The 20354-nt window shown below is 37.9% G+C and overlaps 1 protein-coding gene across 3 annotated transcripts in view; it reads left to right on the top strand.

Annotated features, from left to right (window-relative positions):
* Window positions 1–20354, top strand: part of FNIP1 (folliculin interacting protein 1) — a 135297-nt gene that overhangs the window by 50249 nt on the left and 64694 nt on the right. For 2 of the 3 annotated variants that reach the window (XM_021085414.1, XM_021085416.1), the window contains exons 2-3: window positions 8941–9067; window positions 19710–19844. In XM_021085414.1, the coding sequence (XP_020941073.1) occupies window positions 8941–9067; window positions 19710–19844 (262 nt within the window). Of the gene's footprint in view, window positions 1–5658; window positions 7068–8940; window positions 9068–19709; window positions 19845–20354 lie in introns of those variants that run through there. The other variant, XM_021085415.1, reaches the window with a different exon arrangement.

The following is a 20354-nucleotide window of genomic DNA, read 5'->3' as shown; positions in this document are numbered from 1 at the left end:
AAAAAAAAAGCGAGATATCTATTCTGGCATGTTTATTTTCTATCAACAGTCTTTGAAGGTGTCAGATATAAAAAAAATTACAGAGCAGATAAGCTGACATAAACTATAAATAACATTTGTGTAGAGTCTTAAAATTGTGGTTCACCTCTTAGTGGTTTTCTTACTCATGTTTAAATTAATACCATGCTGAGCACAATAGCTTAATTCCGAGGAAGTTTTTTTCTGTTACATAGACAATTTTTGTGAATGGTGATAGTGTGCTTGCCCCACTGTTAATGATTCGGCATAGTTAAGTCTTCAGTTAAATTTTGATAAAAAGAAGCAAGACGGGGACATCCTGTTATGGCCTAGTGGTTAATAAATCCAACTAGCATCCATGAGGACACGGGTTCGAACCCTGGCCTTGCTCAGTAGGTTAAGGATCCAACATTGCTGTGAGCTGTGGTTTAGGTTGCGGAAGTGGCCAGGATCCCGCGTTGCTGTGGCTGTGGCTGTGGCTGTGGCGTGGGCCAGCAGCTACAGCTCTGATTCGACCCTTAGCCTGGGAACCTCCATATGCCATGGGTGCGGCACTAAAAAGACAAAAAATCAAACAAAAAAAAGAAGCAAGACGATGAAGCAGAAAATATGGTGGATTAGATATCAGAAGATTTAAGTTCTAGTATAATAAGGGATCATTCTGAAGCCTTTGACTTTCCATGTCTTAGCTATTCTAAATAGAGCTGCTGTGAACATTGGAGTGCATGTGTCTTTTCAAATTAGAGTTTTTGAGGGCTTTTTTCCTTGGATATATACCCAGGAATGGGATTGTTGGGTCATATGGTTGCTCTGTTTTTAGCTTTTTAAAGAACCTCTGTCATGTTTTCCATAGTGACTGTACCAGTTGACATTGCCACCAGCAGTATACAAGAGTTCCCTTTTCTCCACTTTTCCACACCCTCTCCAGAATTTATTTTTGTAGACTTTTTTTTTTTTTTTTTTTTTTTTTTTGAGGCACCTTTAGCATATGGAAGTTCTCTGGCTAGGAAATGAACCCATACCACAGCAGTAACAACATCGGCTCCTTAATCCATTGTGCTGCGTGGGAATTTCCTTTGTAGGGCTTTTGATGATAGATATTCTGACTGGTGTTAGGCGATACCTCACCACATCATTGTGGTGATGGTTGCACAACTCTGTGAAAGCGAAGCCAGGGGTCGAACCTGTATTCTCATGGATACTAGTTGGATTCGTTACCACTGAGCCACGATGGAACGTCCTTACCTCCTCTTTCTTTTGAAAAATAAGTAAATGTAGGGTGATTATTATCATTCAAGATTATTTGCTTATTACAGTTCCCACTGTGGTGCAGTGGGATCAGTGGCATCTCTGCAGCACCAGGATGCAGGTTCGATCCCTGGCACAGTGGGTTAAAGAATCTGGTGTTGCTGCAGTTGTGTCTTAGGTTGCAACTGTGGTTCAGATCTGATCCCTGGCCAGGGAACTCCATATGCTGTGGGGTAGCCAAAAAAAAAAAAAAAGAAAAAGAAATTATTTGCCTAATAAAGGAGTCACTTTGGAGTTACTTTGTGATGTTTAATGTCATGGTCTTCTAGTTAATTTCAAATAGAATTAATTTGTCAGGCAACTTTTTCATAATAAATCTATTTATTTGGTAATAGATCTTTGCATTCTGTAGTTCATTAGCATTGCCTAAGATGCTGTGCCCTAACTTGTTTGGGATCTTAATCTAGCATTTCTTTCTGGTTACTTTTAGATTCTCTCTGATTCCTTCTAATCAGTTTGGAAATATATACCCCTAAATATATGTTTTTTCCTTTAGATAGATAGATACACACACACACACACACACACACACACACACACACACAGTAACATACATACTATATATATATGTAAAACACATGTGCATGTGTCTTTTCAAATTTTTTTCCTTTAAGAAACAGCCTTTTTGCAGCCTTCTACTTATCTGGAATGACCATAGATCTTGGTTGCCCAAGATAATCTGTTTTCTTTTGTGTGTTTAGGGCCTACTTTTAGTTTCAAGAATTCTCAGCTTAGATGGTCATTTTTATGGTCACATTATTTCTGACCTATAAAGGGGAAACCTTTCCAAATGGTGTATATTTATCATCTTACTTACTCAGCTTGCCCGCTTCAATCAGTTGCTGTTGCTGCATAACTCCCCCCGCCCCTATCTCGCTATTGAAATGGTTCTTGGAAGAGTACCAAAGGCCACCACATTCTAAGTTCCATGGACATTTAGAGTCTTTATAAAATTTTTGGCTTTTCTGCAGCCTTTGGTACTGTGCACTGTTCTTTGCTTCATCATCTTCCTTGACTTTTGAAATACTTTACCACGGGTTTTCTTTTTTCTCTCTGGTGATCTGTCTTTACTGATTTTTCCTGACTTCTCTACTCTCTGTCTTTAAAATATTGCTTTGTCTTAAAATTCTAGTTTATTGATCCTTCACTTTCTTTTCTCTTTTTGCTTTTTAGGGCCATATCGGTGGCATATGGAGGTTCCCAGGCCAGGGATCGAACCTGCAACCTCATGGTTCCTAGTGGGATTCGTTTCCACTGCACAATGTTGGGAACTCCTCTTTTCTGTTTTCGATTAATGTGTTCTGCCTGAATAATTTCACTACCAACTATATGTCAGTAACTCCTTTGTCTCAAACTCTAGTCTAAGCCTCTCTCCTGAACTCCAGAGCATTTTTTCATAAGATTATCAGAGATCTTTTTGCAGCTGTTTCGCAGGCCCCTTGAACTTAATCAATATAAACACCCCTATTCCAAACTTACTTTCCTCCTGTGTTTTCTACCTCTCTGTTTTCATCAAATCTGAAGCCTTAGTTAGGCATCCTCCTCCCTCATTCTCCCTGTCCAGTTTCCCGGTCCTTTCTCTGTCTCCTAAAGAACTTCTAGCTCTATCCCTTTCTCCCTTCAGCACTGTTCTTATTTCAGGTTAGAACATTATTCTTAGCTCCATACCTCTCTCTCTAGTCACTTCTCTAAGTTTCTGTCAGTGTGACTGTCTAAATACACAGATGATCTTATTATCCATCATTTAACACCCCTGTTTACTCATTGCCTAAATAATTAAGTTCTTAGGTGTTTGTGTGAAATGGTTCTGAGCGTTCATCTGGCATCAGCCTGTTTTTATAGCTCTTGTTTCACAGTACACTGCAGAGCTAGGGTCACTAAGAATTATATAGCACATGCAGTTTTCCTCTTTCATGGAAGAGGGTGCCCTTCTTGCTAAATTGAAGCCAGTACAAGCTTTAAGTACTTAACCAGTAGTACAGAGCAGTGGTTGTGATCCTGAACTCCAAAGACACACTGTTTGGAATCTAAACCCGAATTTACCATTTACCATGTATTTAGCTACGTTATTTTAGGCTGGTTGTTTATCTCTCTATGCCTTAATTTTCTTACCTGTAAATTAGGAATAGAGTTGTTGTGAAAATGAATTGATGTTACGAAGAGTCAATGAATTAACATGTGTAATGCCCTTGGAACAGTACCTGACACACAGTAAATAATATGTTAGCTATTATTTATTATTCATTGTGTATCATTTATTATTTTTCCTCAGCGATTCATACCTTACCTCCCTATGCAGACCTCTTACCTACATTATAAGTTTGTCTCAGTCATAGACTGTATCACAGTGGTAAAATTATTTATCTATCTTCCTGTTAGACTGTGAGCCTTTTCATGGTGTAGTCATAATTTGATTAATTTTGAGAAAATGTATACACCTATTTAACTACAACCCCAATAAATGTATAGAACATTTCAGTCACTCCACAGAGTTCCTTCATACCTTTCTAGTCCATTCCCTTTGTCACCATGATTAGTTTTACCTGGTCTAGAACTCCACATAAATAGAATGACCAATATGTATGCTTTTATATCTGGATTTTTTTCACTCAGCATCATTTCAGAGTTCATCTGTGTTAAGACTAGTAATTCATTCCTTGTTATTTCTCGATAGTATTTCATTGGAAGAATGTATCATAGCTTGTTTATTCAGTCTCCCATTGATGGTCATTTGGGGGTGTTCCTAATTTTTTGCTATTAGGAATAAAGCTATGAAAGTTTTCTTGGGGGCATGCACCTCGCAGCATGCAGAAGTTCCTGGGCCAGGGGATGGAACCTGTCCTGCAGCAGCAGCCTTTGCCACAGCTTTGGCAATGCCAGGTCCTTAACTTGCTGCACCACAGGGGAACTTTCTCTGTGAAAGCCTTTAAACATGTATTTTCATTTCTGCTGGGTGAGTATCTATGAAAAAACTGCTGGGTCATAGCTGCCAAGTAATTTTCACTCTTACCAATAATGTATAAGAGTTCTGGAGTTCCCGTAGTGGCGCAGTAGTTAACGAATCTGACTAGGAACCCTGAGGTTGCGAGTTCGGTCCCTGCCCTTGCTCAGTGGGTTAACGATCCGGCGTTGCCGTGAGCTGTGGTGTAGGTTGCAGATGCAGCTCGGATCCCGCATTGCTGTGGCTCTGACGTAGGCCGGTGGCTACAGCTCTGATTAGACCCCTAGCCTGAGAACCTCCATATGCCGAGGGAGCAGCCCAATAAATAGCAAAAAAAGACCAAAAAAAAAAGTTCTAAGTGTTTTGTAGTTTTACCAACAATTAGTGTTATTAGTCCTTTTAATTTAGACATTTTAATGGTGTGGAAGAGTTTTAATTTGCATTTCTCTGATGATTATTACTGTTAGCATCTCTTGTATGTGCTTTCATTCATTCATCATTCATAGATCTTATGTTTCAGTATCCACATCTTTCACCCATTTTCAAAACTGGATAAGTTTTTCATCTTGTTGCTTTATAGGAGCTCCCTATATGGGCTGTTTACAAGTCCTTTGTTGTTTATATACATCGCAGATATTTCCTTCCAGATTATGACTGGCTTTTTTTTTAAAAAATTGGTTTTTTATGTGCTAGTTTTAAATTTTGATGAAGTCCAATTTATCATTTTTTCCTTTATGCTCAGTAACTTGTGTGTATTAAGAAATCTTTGTGCCCAACAATTATATAGATAACTCTATGTTTCTTTCTAGAAGCTTTATAATTTTAGCTTTTACGTATAGTCTTATTTTGAGTTAACAGAGAATACTTTACAAATATTTAGATAAGTTCAGGAGAAAAGCATTCTTTTTTTTTTTTTTTTTTTTTTGCCATTTCTAGGGCCGCTTCCATGGCATGTGGAGGTTCCCAGGCTACGGTTCTAATCGGAAGTGTAGCTGCTGGCCTGCACCACAGCCACAGCAACTCGGGATCTGAGCCGAGTCTGCAACCTACACCATAGCTCACAGCAACGCCGGATCCTTAACCCACTGAGCAAGGCCAGGGATCAAACCCACAACCTCATGGTTCCTAGTCGGATACGTTAACCACTGAGCCACGACGGGAACTCCCCGGGGAGAAAAGTATTCTAACTTGTTAGTTATTGAGATAAATTTCACATTCCATAAAATTTACCTGTTCACAGTGGGGTTATTTTTAGTATAGTCACCAAGTTATGGGACCATCACTACTATCTAATTCCAGAACATTTACCATCCCAGATGTTTATGAAGTAAGTCAAAGAAAGACAAATACTGAATGATATCACTTTTATATATGAAATCTAAAAAATAAAGCATAATAGTGAATCTAACAAAAAAGAAACAAACTCACAGATGCAGAGAACAAACTAGTGGTTTCCAGTGGGGAAAAGGAAAGGAGAAGGGGCAAGGTAGGTCGTGGGTGACTATTTTCTCTAACTAGCTTAGATTCCACTGTCTGTCATTCCAGCTATACTCCTGTCAGTCTTCTCACCTGTGTCCATGGCCATTTGTCCCATCTACCCATCAAAATCGTTACCTTGGTTCAGTCTGATCCAAATCCAACTGTGTAGATTGTGGCTGGTATTTATTCATAGCCTTTAACCGCATGTAGACTAACAGAATTTCCAAGAAACTTTGTTTCCTAGCCAGCATATTTTCTTATCCCAAGATCACTGCTCTCTTTTTACTCTCTATACTGGTCCCACATTTTACAACCTATCCTTTATTTTCTTTCACCTTCTTTACAAAGAAAATAGAGCTCTTCGGTAAGAATCCCCTCATTCTTACCTTCACATCTATGAATCTTTCTGTGCCCATGTCTGTCTTTGCTTCCTTTCTTTTTATCAAAGTACAGGGGTTATCTTTTCTTCTGAGGCTGACTCTTTTGTTGTACTCTATTTTCTTTCCTCATCCATTTTCTTAGAGACCTTACTTGACCAGTCACTATCTCCCTTCCCCTTCCCGTTCTTTTTCATCAGTTGTAAACCTGTTCAGGTGTTTGAATAACAACATAGCTGTCACACTTCTTTATGATTCCCTTTTCTTTTTCCTTGACAGTTGTCTTAAACTCACTGTGTTCTTTATTCCCATTCACCCTTAATCTGCTATCTGACCCCTATACTCTGTTCTTATAAGTGTCCTTGCCATGGTCACCAATGACTTCTTTGTATCTAAAGCTAGGGAATACTTTTTAGTAACAGCCATGGTATTTCTTCTTCCTCTCTAAAGTGCTTCTCCTTCTTGGTGTCCATAAGACCTCCTTCCTGATTTTCCTTCTCTGTCAGTCTGTATCGTATAGTTTCTTTTGCATAACATCAGAATACAATTTAGTAAAAGGAGTGCAGTGGAATGCAAATCATTGTATCTAAGGATGAATCTGGTTTAGCCTGAATCTCTGGGGTAAGTCTTTTATTAATTTGTAGGCGTTTGCTGAGGATTAGATAGAAGAAAACTAAAAATGTATTTTATGTTAAGAATATGGGGAAAAAAAAGAATTTGAGATGAAGATGTTTCATGTTGCCAGATTTTTTTTTTAAACATGCATTGGCAGGGTTATGGTTAAGGTTCTCTTAAGGAAATGAAGGTAGGCAATCAAGAGCTGTGACTGATGATTTGTGAGAAATTGACCATTCAGCCTAACTGATGACAAACAGTTCCTGGGATGACAGTTCTCCTCTTTCTTGGCAGCTATCCCATAAGTTGTATTGTGTTCAGTTCACCAGGTTAGTATCTCTATCATACAATTCATTGTTTTCGCTCTTTCTTTCTCTTCCTCATCTCACTTATTACTCCCTTAATGTTTTTAATTGAAATATAGTATATGTATAAAATTACATAAAACAAACCCAGTGGCTTCTTTCTTTCTTTCTTTCTTTCTTTCTTTCTTTTGTACTGCAAAGTGAGTATCTGTGTAAGCATTATCTAGTCAAAAAAGAGAACTTAGTACCCTAATCCTCCTGGGAAGTCTGTTCCTGGTTAATCCCCTACCATCCCTCACCTATCTCTCAGAGATAACCACTCTCAAAACTCTTTTTTTCTGTTTTGAGTTGTTTTGTTTCATTTTATTTTGTCTATTTATTTTTCTTTTGGTCAGTTTTTTTTTTCTTTTATGACCACACCTGTGGCATATGGAAGTTCCCAGACTAGGGTTCACATTTTAGCTGCAGCTGTAGGCCTATACCACAGTCACAGCAACATCAGATCCAAGTCACATCTGTGACCTGTGGTGTAGCTTGTGGCAACATTGGATCCTTAACCTGCTGAGCAAGGCCACCAATTGAACCTATATCCTCATGGACACTAGGTTGGGTTCTTAACCCATTGAGCCTCAACGGGAATTCCTCTCCAGACTTTTGAAGCCATCATTTCCTTCGTTTTCCTTATAGTTTTTAAAACTAAGTATGCATCCCTTGATAAAACTTGCTTTACCAGATTTAAACCTTTCTATAAATGGCAAAATATAGTAACTGTTTGTATATCATTGTCTGATTTCTTTTGCTCAGTGTCCATCTGTGGTTTTGCCTGTAGCTGAAGTTCATTTATTATATTTGTTGTGTAGTGTTTCATAGGGTGAATATACTGTATTTACCCATTTTGTTGGTAAATATGTGAATTGTTTCCAGTTTTCAACTACCATAAACTATGCTGCTATAAACATTCTTGTATAATGGCATACTTTTCTGGATTGGAATGCACTGGGTCAACTTCATTATTACTAGATTTTATCTAATTATAGTGTATATATTTAAAAACCCATTTTCCGGAGTTCCCGTCGTGGCGCAGTGGTTAACGAATCCGACTAGGAACCATGAGGTTGCGGTTCGGTCCCTGCCCTTGCTCAGTGGGTTAACGATCCGGCGTTGCCGTGAGCTGTGGTGTAGGTTGCAGACGCGGCTCGGATCCCGCGTAGCTGTGGCTCTGGCGTAGACTGGTGGCTACAGCTCCGATTCAACCCCTAGCCTGGGAACCTCCATATGCCGCGGGAGCGGCCCAAGAAATAGCAACAAAAGGCAAAAAAAAACAAAAAACCAAAAAAAAAAACATTTTCCACAAAAAATCCCATTCTCTAAAGAGATTATGCCAGTTTTTACTCACACCAACTATGTGTTAGGAATTTCTATCCTATTTGGTCATTCATTACTTTTTTTACTTGTTTTTATTTTATATTAATTAGCTACTGTTATTTTAAACTGAAAACTTTTTGTTTACATTTTCATATTAAAGAAACAGTAACAAAACTATTTAAAAATTGGGTTAACCTTATTCCATCTGGGTCCAAGCCATGAAATTAGTATGTATTTTTATTATATTAAATGTACTTACATATTTCTATTAGATATTTTTAGATTCATGAATATGAATATAAACGTATTTTGTGCACATTGAATGATACTTGTCACAACTTTTATTCTTCTTTATGTAAAATGTCATAGCTATGTAAATTTTCAGCCCTGAACTAAATGGTGGTATTTTATATAAAGGTCTGTGTAATCTTGAGTGGTAATACAACTCTGAGTTTTATTGTATAAGTTTTATTTCTGGGAGTTTATGTGGAATGTTTAAGTAATTCTCATGAATCTTTATTTTTCTTTAAAGTTGGCCTTTGCCAGAGTTTGATCCAAGCCAAATTCGACTGATTGTATATCAAGACTGTGAAAGACGAGGGAGAAATGTCTTGTTTGACTCCAGTGTTAAGAGAAAAAATGAGGACATATCAGTATCGGTGAGCATCATTATTGATTTGGTTCAAATTTAATATTGAATATTTTAATTTAAGAAATGAGTAAGATTTCAGTTATGGTACTTTTATTTTTTAGTATAAAACATCTTTACCATGTTTTTAAAATGTAGATCATTGATTTTGAGGACTTTTAATGGAAAAAATACTTGCCTTATTTGCATCCGGTGTAGTAACTGAGAATATTGTAGTTTGACATTTATTTGCTTATATAAGTGTATTATGAGATATGATTAGAGGTATAGGGATTTTTTTTTTTTACATTTCTGGTCTTATTGAAATTTGTTTATTTATTTCTTGCCTTTTTTTTTTTTTTTTTTTTAAAGGGCTGCATGTATAGCATATAGAAGTTTTCAGGCTAACGGTTGAATTGGAACTGCAGCTGCAGGCCTGTGCCACAGCCACACCAAATCTGAGCCGGGTCTGTGACTTACACCACAGCTCATGGCAATGGTGGATCCTTAACCCACTGAGGGAGGCCAGGGATCAAACCTGTGTTCTCACGGATGCTAGTCAGATTCGTTTCTGCTGAGCCACAATAGGACCTCTGCTACAGGGATTCTTAAAGAGGATCTGATACAAATCTCTCATCTTATAATTGTGGAAAGTGTGACCTAGAGAGGGAAATTATTTGTCTCAAGGTACAAAGCAAATTAAATTGCCAGCCCTTAGTCCATTGTGTTTTCCCCCCTACTATACAGCAGAAGCAAGAGCATCTATTTTGTTGACTTTAACAGCATGCTTTGAAATATTTTTTGGCTAATTTAACAGTAGTACAGGGCCTTTAACTTGTCCAAGAAAACCAAAGTAATTGCTGTTGTCTTTGCTGCTGCTACTTCTGTTACACTTTCAGGCCTAAATATTCTCACTCCCCTCCATCTATAATTTGGAGATGGAAGCCTGGAATTATGTTTGGCTCAGTGGCTTAAGAACCCAGCTAGGCCCTGGGAGGATGTGGGTTCAATCCCTGGCCTTGCTCAGTGGGTTGAGGGTCTTGCATTGCTGCAAGCTGTGGTGCAGGTCCCCGATATGGCTCGGATTCCACGTTGCTATGGCTGTGGCATAGGTCTTTCGCTGCAGCTCCTATTTGACCCCTAGCCTGGGAACTTCCATATGCCACAGGTGCTTCTTCAAAAATAAAAAAATAGAAAATTGATATATTGGACGTGGTCTGTTGTCTTATTTACACTAGCATCCTCATCAACTACTATAGTGTCATATAATAAGTATTTGTCTAATTTTTTAACTAATTTGATTGTCAGCTTTTATGATGTTCTTCTGATTGGTAACACATTTCTTAGTTTTTTGGAGATTGTGGCTTGTTTATAGGTTTCTTAGCCATTCTCTGGACACTTTTTTCAACCTGACAAGAAAAACATTTGCAAAATTTTCCTAACGCATTATTTATTTGTGCAAATAATTAAGTATCTATACAGCACTAGGCATTTGGAGATTCATCAGTCTCTGCCCTCTTGGTGCCTGCGGTTAGGTATTCATGGGGAGGTAGATGTTAAGCAAATAAATAAAGAATACCAGATTGTGATTGGGTACTATGAAAGAAACACAGTGTTATGAGATTTCACAGGAAGGAACTTATTTTTCAGCATTTTGGGTGAAGGGGTGTTAAGGATGTTCTCACTGAGGAAGTGATATTTCAAACTGAAATCTGCAGAAACTGAAGTATGATATGGGGATGAATTTTCCTCTTAGTAGCACTAGAAAATGCAATCTAATCTGCAGAGTGACTTTTAGGAGCTTAGTGAATTGAAGAATTTGAAAGAAGGCCAGTCTGGCTAGAATGATAGTAAGGTAGTATGTAGAGCAGCTTGAGATGAAATTGGAGAAAGAGCAGGAGGCAGATTATTTAGGGCTTTATAGGTATCTGGGTTAGAAATTTAGATTATATTCTAAATGCAAAGGGAAGCTGTTGAAGGCATCTCGTTAACATTTCAAAAAATCATGTTGATGGAGAGTCCAGAAATAAACTCACATAGGATAGGACAGTCTCTTCAATAAATGATACAGGAAAAACTGGGCAGTTACATGTAAAAGAACTGGACCACTCTTTAACATCATACACAAAAACTAACTAAAAATGGATTAAAGATTTCAGTGTAATACCTGTAACCATAAAAATCCTGGAAGAAAACAGTCAGCTCCTTGACATTGGTCTTAGCAGTGATTTTTTGGATTTGAGATCAAAACCAAAAAGCAACAAAAGCAAAAATCAACAAGTGAGACTACATCAAACTTGAAGCTTCTGTACAGCGAAAGAAACCATCAACAAAGTGAAAAGGCAGCCTACCAAATGGGAAAAAATGTGTGCAAATTGTGTATCTGATAAAGGATTAGTAGCCAAAATACATGTAAGAATAACTCATACCAATCAATAGCAAAACAAAACAAAACATTCTAATTGAAAAGTATGTAGAGGATCTGAATGGACGTTTTCCCAAGAAAACATGTAGATAGCCAACGGATACATTAAAAGATGTTCAGCAGTTCCTGCCGTACGTGGTGCACTGGGTTAAGAATCCGACTACAGTAGCTCAGGTTGCTGTGGAGGTGTGGGTTTGATCCCTAGCCCTGCACAGTGGGTTAAAGGATCCAGTGTTGTTACACCTGTGACATAGTTCTCATATGCAGCTCAGATTCAGTCCCTGGCTTGGGAACTTTAATATGTTGAGGGTGTGGGTGTTAAAGAAAGAGAGAGAGAGAGATGTTGATACTCATAAATAGAACAGATAGGTGCTTGCCAGAGGTGGGATGTGGAGAGTGGGAACGATGGGTAAAGGGGGTCAAAAGGAATAAACATTCAGTTATAAAATAAGTAAGTCATGGGATGTAATGTACATCATAATCAATATAGTTAATTTTACCGTATTGTATATTTGAAGGTTGCTGAGAAAATAGATCTGAAAAGGTCTCATAAGAAGAAAAGTTTTAAGTGTGTGTAGTGATGGATGATTGACGTACTGTGGACATCATTGTACACAAATACCAAATTATTTTGTTTTACATCTGAAACTAATATAATGCAGTATGTCAGTTACCTGTCACTTTTTTAGAATATAGTGAAAAAATTATTTTGAGTGTTACATAAAGAATGGTTGGAAATGAGGGGCTGAGGGAGGGAGAAGGAAGTGTTGGATGAATTCCTTGTTTTGGTTTGAATAGCTGAGTAGTGAAAATGCTTAAGAGTCATAGAATTATAGATGGTTAGGCAGACATGTGAAATCTCAGGCTAGCTGCATATTGTCTCAGTAGAGCTTGGCTTAGACCGACAGGTTGCTGATTATTGATTAAGCAGTGCTCTCTTGATTCCCCCCCCCCCTGCTTTTTAGGGCTGTACTGGCAGCATATGGAAGTTCCCAGGCTAGGGGTTGAATCCAAGCTGCCCGCCACAGCCACAGTAATGCCAGATCCTTAACCCACTGAGTGGGTCTAGGGATCAAACCCCTTGATTATTTTTTAGCAAATATTTAAAGAAGTTTTTTGTGCTTGATAATATTCCATTGAATTGCAATATATGACCTCTCCATTACTATTTGTCTTGATTAATCCTTTTCATTGTGTGTTTCTTTAGCATTCTTCCCTTTTGTCTTAGAGTCCTGTGAGTCTCGACTCATTCTTTCTTAAACTCTCACTGCCTACCTTCTCTGAATTGATGCTTCATTAGTCTTCTTTCCTTCTTATGTTTCCCTCTTCCTTCTCAGTTAGTTCTTTCCTTTGACTGCAAATCGGTTAGCTTTTTTTCCTTTGCCTGCAAAGGCTTCATGAAGCCTCTTTATCCAACACCAACAAAATAATTGTCCTTTTACTTTCTCCTCTATGCGTATGTCCTTCTGTTTTTTTTCTGTATGTCTCTTTTTTGTCCTCAGTTTTCTTTCTTAGTGTTTGTTGGTGTCTCTTAGTCTCTCTGCTTCACTACTCTCAGGCTTTACTCAGTGTCTCATCTCAATCTCTTCTTTCTATCTTTTGGTCTCTCCTCAATGTCTCCTCTTTGTTCTTTGTTTCTCTTAGTCTCATCTCTGTGCCCCTGTGTCTCAGTAGTAAACTGTATGCTGGCTCTGATCTCATACTATCCACTCATTCCTCAGTCTTCTGAAAGTTTTCTGTAAACCTGCTACTTTTTCAGACTCTTCTCAAGACTCTTCATTGACTAGAAATCAAACAGCCTTCCAGTTTCACTTCTTTTATGTGTCCTCATCTTTTCCCTAAATGAAGAGTTACCGTCTTTTAAGGCTTCTTTTATAACAACTTTATGAATCCTTTCTGATTTCTACTTTCCTAAAGTAGTTTAAAATCATGGGGGTTTTGTATAGGCAAAAAAGGACCGTGTGATGTAACTGATAAATTTAAACTTCTTATGTGATGTTTTCGGTCCACACAGAATGATGAGATAGTTAAGGCATTAGCAGTTTCCTGAATATTGTCTTATAGAGCTGAAATAAAATTATACTAATCGACGGATAGCTTCCTCAGAACATACATTTTCCAGGTCTAGTATATTCTGGGAAAAAATGACTTATTTATTAACTTTCAGTGATTTTAATCAAGAAATTTCTTTTAAAAGTTTATTTATTTTTTTACATTTGATATTCATACCTTATTCATTGTTTAGGTGAAATGTAAAAATTATTGAGATGTAGTTTCTCTGAACCCTAATATAGCCACATGGATCAAGTGTGATTTGTTCATATGATACTGTCTCTATCCTGGACATTGTTTTTGTGTCAGCAATAATCCAGTGCTTTGTTATGTGTTCCCAGTGAAAACACATTGTCATTCACCTGTTTCAGCCTTCATTGACTATAATACAGGGAAAAGTTGTATTTTAGCAGATTCACATAACTTTGGAAGGTGAATATAAATTTTAATATGTCAGAGTCTTGTACACTCTGAAGCATTGTACATGTGCCAGTAGTTGAATCTTTGTGTATGTGTGTGTGTGTTTGCTTTTCAGGGCCGTAGTTGTGGCATATGGAGGTTCCCAGGCTAGGGGTCCATTCAGAGCTACAGCTGCCAGCCTATAGCATAGCCACAGCAACATCACATCTGAGCCACGTCTGCAACCTACACCCCAGCTCATGGTGAGTGAGTGAGGCCAAGGATCGAACCCCCAATCTCATGGTTCCTAGTTGGATTCATTTCCACTGCACCTTGATGGGAACTCCTAGTAGTGGAATCTTAATTATGGTATCAAAATTAGAACAGGGTTTGGTTAGGTAATTAAATCTATATGAAAGTTAACATACAAAAATCAGTAAGTAAGCTCAATATTATACAGATAACTTACAGTTAAAAGTTGTGAAGGAAGCTAAGGCTCCATGTAAAATCAATTTAAAAAGTACCTGTTCAGAGGATTGGGATCAAGATAGCAGAGGAGTAGGACATGGCACTCATCTTCTTCCACAACACATCAGAAAAAACCCATCTGCATGTACCATGATTCACACAGAAGATCCACTGAATGCTGTCAGAAGACCCCAGACCTCCAAAAAGAGCAAGAAACCCTCCATATAACTGGGTAGAATGAAAGGAAAAAAGAGAAGAGAATAAAAGCAATCAGTATGGGACCAGTACTTCTGAGAGGAAGCTATGAAGGAGGAAAGGAATCTGCACCCTACAGTTTCCTTGTGGTGTTCTTCTCTGTCTTTGGAATCAGGGTGATACTGACCTTTTTAAAATGAGTTTTGGGAGTTCCCACTTTGTCACAATGGATTCAGAATAGACTATAGTGGCCCAGGTTGCTGAGGAGGTGGGGGTTTGATCCCTGGCCTGGCTTAGTGAGTTAAGGATCTGGTGTAGCTTCACCTGTGGCTTGGGTTGCAGCTCAGGCTCAGCTTCAGTCTCTGGCCTGGGAACGTCCATATAATGCAGATATGGCAAAAAGGAATTCCTAGAAATTAAGACAGGAGAACCACTCAGTAGAAAATTGGCTGCAGGATAGGAACAGAGTTCACAAACAAATGCTTTTGCACATTCTTCTCTGATTCATAATAAAGGAAATGAAAATTAAAACTATTTTGTGATTTTCAGTTCTTTCCTTTTAGATTGCCAAATACACAAATGTTGAATGACAGTACTTTGCTGTAAGGGTGAGTGAGTGAAATGATATCCATGGAGGGTAATCTGCCAGTATCTACCAAAATTATATGTATTTTCATTTTGACCCAGCAGTTCCACCAGCTAAGTCATTAACAGATGACTGACTAAATAAGCTGTAGTATATTTACACACTGGAATACTATACAGCTATATTTTAAAAAAAGAAAAAAGGAAGATTCCTAAGGATATATGAAAAGATTTGCTATGATATTAGTGGAAAATAATGCAAGGGCAGAAGTGAATCACTTTTTCTGTAAGAGAAGAGGAAAAGAAATATGCTTATATTTGTGAGGAGAAATAATGAAAGAATAATAGTAAACCAATAAAAATGATTTTACATATTGGGATTGTGTGGAGTGGGGAAAAGAGTAGTTAAAGAAGAGTGGGACCTAGATTTCTTGTGTTAATGGAAATTCAATTAATAATCAGGCTAGGAAGAAATAAAGAGAATTTTATTTGAGTCAAATTGAGGCTTATAAACTGGAAGACACATTCTTAGAAGCTCTGAGAACTGTTGTACTGGTCAGGAGCTGCAGATGCAATTTTATACATTTTTGAGCCAAAGAACATGTAGTATGTTGACAGGTTAAAATTATAAAGTTCATCTGAGATTTTTTTTAAAGGCTCATCTCGTACAGAATGAGCCTTTCGTCAGTGAGACCCCCTGTACAGGATGAGAAAGAAATATTAATCTTAAAAATTGCAATGCTGACATCAGAAGAAAGAGATCACTTCCTCAAAGATTAATCACAACTTCCTAGCTTTATGTGATCTGATTAATGTAGGCTGCATATACACATTAAACATTGGGAAAGGCGTCTTATGTGTGTTTCAGTTCTGACTTTGATTGTTCTGCTGTAGAAAAATTTTAGATCTGTAAGACTTTGTGCATAGATGTGTACATAAAAGTTCTCTCGCTCTCTCTCTCACACACACACACACACACACACACACACACACACACACGCACACTCTTATACCCAACACCCCTTCCTCCCACCAGCGCCCCAGCTGTACAGTGTCTTTTCTTTTTCCCATTCTGAAGTCATGGCTTTTTTGAAACCGAACAGCAGCAACTTCATTGGTAGATGGTCTAGTGAGGGGCCATGGCACAGCACATGAGCAGAAATTATGCTTCAATCCCGGAACTGATGTATGTTTGTTATTTTCTACCCTCTAGCAAATTGCTCCTTGATTTAGAAATTGGACCTATAGTTACCTCATTCTGGGATGTCTACTTTTTTTTCTTTTTTCTTTTCTCTCTTTTCTCTTTTTTTAGAGCTGCACCCGTGGCATATGGAGGTTCCCAGGCGAGGGATCGAATTGGAGCTACAGCTGCCAGCCTACACCACAGTTCATGGCAACGCCACTGAGTGAGGCCAGGGACCAAACCTGCAACCTCATGATTGGTTCCTAGTCAGATTTGTTGCCACTGCACCACAACGGGAACTGCCCTGGAATGTCTTCTAGCCTTCCCATCTTCTTTCACCTCAATTCCTGTGCGTTTTTGTAGTCCCAGATTAAATGTCCCTTCCTTGATCTGCCTAGACTAAGTCAGGTGCTTTCTTGGGCAGTTCACTTAAACATCATTGCTCCTTAACCTCTTCATCTGTAAAATGAGGATCATAATAGTAACCACTTCACAGAACTGTTGTGAGGAATAAAAGAGTAAATGTATGTAAAACAGAATAGTACCTGACCATATACCACATGCTGTGTGAGTTAACAGCTAACTCACATAACATGTAGTATTTACCTTTATTACGTTTGTTAGCCATATTGGCAGTGTGTGCTTAATTATACGCACTTGTCTGTTTGTTTTGTTTTGTTTTTGTCTTTTTAGGGCTGCACCCATGGCATGTGGCGGTTCCTAGGCCAGGGGTCAAGTCGGAGCTATAGCCGCCAGCCTACTCCACAGCCACAGCATCACCAGATCCGAGCCGCGTCTGCGGCCATCGCCACAGCTCAAGGCAACATCAGATCCTTAACCCACTGGGCAAGGCCAGGGGTCAAACCTGCATGCTCATGGATGCTAGTCAGATTCCTTTCCACTGAGCCACAATGGGAACTCCTGCCAATTTGTTAAGTCTCTTTTCTCTTGTTAGATTCTTAGTTCCACAAGGAAAAGACCTTTTTTTTTTCTTCTGTCTTTTTTTTCCCCTTTTTGGCTGCCCCAGGGCATATGGAGTTCCCAGACCAGGGATCAGATCTGAGCCGCCGTTTTGACCACGGTTATGACAGCGCTGGATCCTTTAACCTACCTACTGTCCTGGGCCAGAGATCAAACCTACAGCCTGGCGCTGCAGAGACAATGCTGCTGATCCTATTGCACCACAACGGGAACTCCAGGAAAAGAACTTTTATTTACTTCTGTTCTCTCATACGTGGTATACATAGTATTCAGTTACTTTTGTTGACTGATAAAATGATGATCGATCCCATTGTGCCACAATGGGAACTCCAGGAAAAGAACTTTTATTCACTTCTATTCTCCCATACTTGGTACACATAGTATTCATTTACTTTTGTTGACTGATAAAATGATGGTTTGCAGTAGAAGTTAAGTCAGGCCAACTGGGTTTTGACTCTAAGTATATTATAGACTTAATAGCTCTTGTAATCTTTGTGAAGTTACCTAACCTCTCTGGGTTTCACGTTTGTCATCAGTAAAATTGAGCTATAATATCTACCATTTTACTTATTTATATTTATAGAAAACATACTAAAAGTATTTATAAAAAACATACTTAAGGCCTAGCATTTTGTTAATGATCAGTAAGTAGTGAAGTTACTAAACATGGCCAAGAATATTGATCCTAAAAATACCAAAATTTTAGTATTTAAATGAAATAATATAAATGGAAATATCTAGTGAGAAGTTCCTGATTCCAGAGTAGGCATTTAATTATGTTGGCCCCCTACTTTAACTTTTTTCAGATATTTATAACTACAAATCAGTAAGCATATGGTAGTTGTCGACACTGTCTAGAGCACTTTTAAAATGCATTAATATGTAAATATATAATGAGAGACATACATACATACTTCTTAAGTATCTCAAATAACCTACCTATTTGGTAGGGTTCATTTTCCCTATTAACACAGGTTAGAGAGGTCAAGTAACTTGCCCAAGGAGCCAGGATTTAAATTCAGATCTATTTAGTTTTAAAGCCCTTTTCTTTTTACTTCTTCATGTCTTATCTTTATGTTTTTGGTTAGAAATAATTTTGGAATTATCAGATGTTCTCTTTTACAATGCCTTTGGTAATAGTGGCAACTATAAACAATATTCAGGAGTTCCCATCGTGGCGTGTCAGAAACAAATCTGACCAAGAACCATGAGGTTGTGGGTTTGATCCCTGGCCTCGCTCAGTGGGTTAAGGATCTGGCAGTGGTGTGCGTAGGTCGCAGACGTGGCTTGGATCTGGCTGTGGTGTGCGTAGGTCGCAGACGTGGCTTGGATCTGGCGTTGCTGTGGCTGTGGTGTAGGTCGGCGGCTGTAGCTCCGATTAGACTCCTAGCCTGGGAACCTCCATGCGCCGCAAGTGCTGCCCTAAAAAGCAAAATAAAAAATGAATTTTTTAAATTAAAAATAAAAATAAAACAGTTAATATTCAAACACTTGTGATTTCATTCATATTCTTTTCATCAGAAAACTTTCTTGAGGTTTATTAGATGGAAGAAAGAACGTACTCGTAACTCTGATAAAGCATTGCAATGCTTTTAGGAGTATCGAAGACCTTGGTGGAGTGCAGCTTTGGTAGTTGTCAGCAGTGAACACTCTAGAACCTGTTGGGGAAGGAGAGGAGAAAAAGAGGAATAAAGAAAAAAATAGATTCTTCTTCCATACTAGACAGTACAACCTTCTGGTTCTAAGTTCAGCTCTTACTAAAAATGTAACTGTTAAATATATGGATACATTCTCATTTTAAAAGATTAAATTTATACAGTGAAGTATATGTCTCATTTGCATTTCTTCTCCTATTCCTACATCTTTCCTCAGTTGTTTTCCAGAAAAAAATGTTTCTTATGTTAGCTTGTCATGGATGTAAATAAATTAGTAAATATTTTAAAATTTCTCCTTTTTAATTTCTAATATGTGAAAATATTGATACATGTAACTCACATAAACTAAAGGACTTTGGTGTCCTAAATGATTTTTAAGAGCATAAAGAAATTTTGAGATCAGATAATTTGAAAACTGCTGCAGTGTATTATTCACTCCCTGACAATGGACATTGTATAGATCATTGTAATACAGAAAAATTCCCATAATTTAATAATTTCAGTGATAGAAGTATAGTAAAAAAAAATCTCCCCACAAATATTACTGTAATTATGAGACAAGGAATAGAAAACAGTATTGGAGAAAATAGAAGAATGCAAATAGTCGTTATATTAAGGTTATATTATTTCAAATTATTTCATCCTTAGTTTTTCCAAAAATTTTTATGCTATAATTTATATGTGATGAAGCATCTGTTAAAGTGTGAATGGGAATAAATCTCTCTTTCAGAAACTCTGCAGTGATGCTCAAGTTAAAGTCTTTGGGAAATGTTGCCAACTGAAACCTGGAGGAGACAGTTCTTCCTCTTTAGATAGTTCCATGACTTCATCTTCTGATGCAAAAGACCAGTGTCCTAAGTACCAGGTAAGATCATTGATGTTATTTAATTATTCATTTGCAAGTTTGAGTACCTACAGTAGGTTATGTCCCACCTTAGAGACCGGCGATATAACAGGGACTAGCCGTTACCCTTCTGGGCCTTATAGTGTAGCTGGGGAGACAGATAATTAAACAAGTAAGTTTATGAACTTCAATAAATCTAAGAATAGGGGAAGTACAGAGAGCTTTGGGGCCAGGTAGCAGGGGTATTTTCTCTTCTTCATTGGCTACCAGAATAAATTCTTATTTTATATACTTGTAAAATATTGAAATATGAAGATAAATATAAAATAATACTCTTCAGCTGTAGTATAAAATTAAAATGTGGCTAAAGCATATGTTATCAGAAATATAATATTAACTTTTTTCAAAACTACTATGGATCTTTAAAATATAGAATTCATTGCTGCAAGCTGTGGCATAGGTTCCAGATGCGGCTTGGACCTGGAGTTGGCTGTGGCTGTGGTGTAGGCCGGCAGCTGCAGCTCTGATTCG

The sequence above is a fragment of the Sus scrofa genome, chromosome 2 (assembly GCF_000003025.6).
Source record: "Sus scrofa isolate TJ Tabasco breed Duroc chromosome 2, Sscrofa11.1, whole genome shotgun sequence".
NCBI lineage: Eukaryota > Metazoa > Chordata > Mammalia > Artiodactyla > Suidae > Sus > Sus scrofa.
Note: the sequence above shows the minus strand (reverse complement) of the source record. Positions and strands in the feature narration are given on the sequence as shown.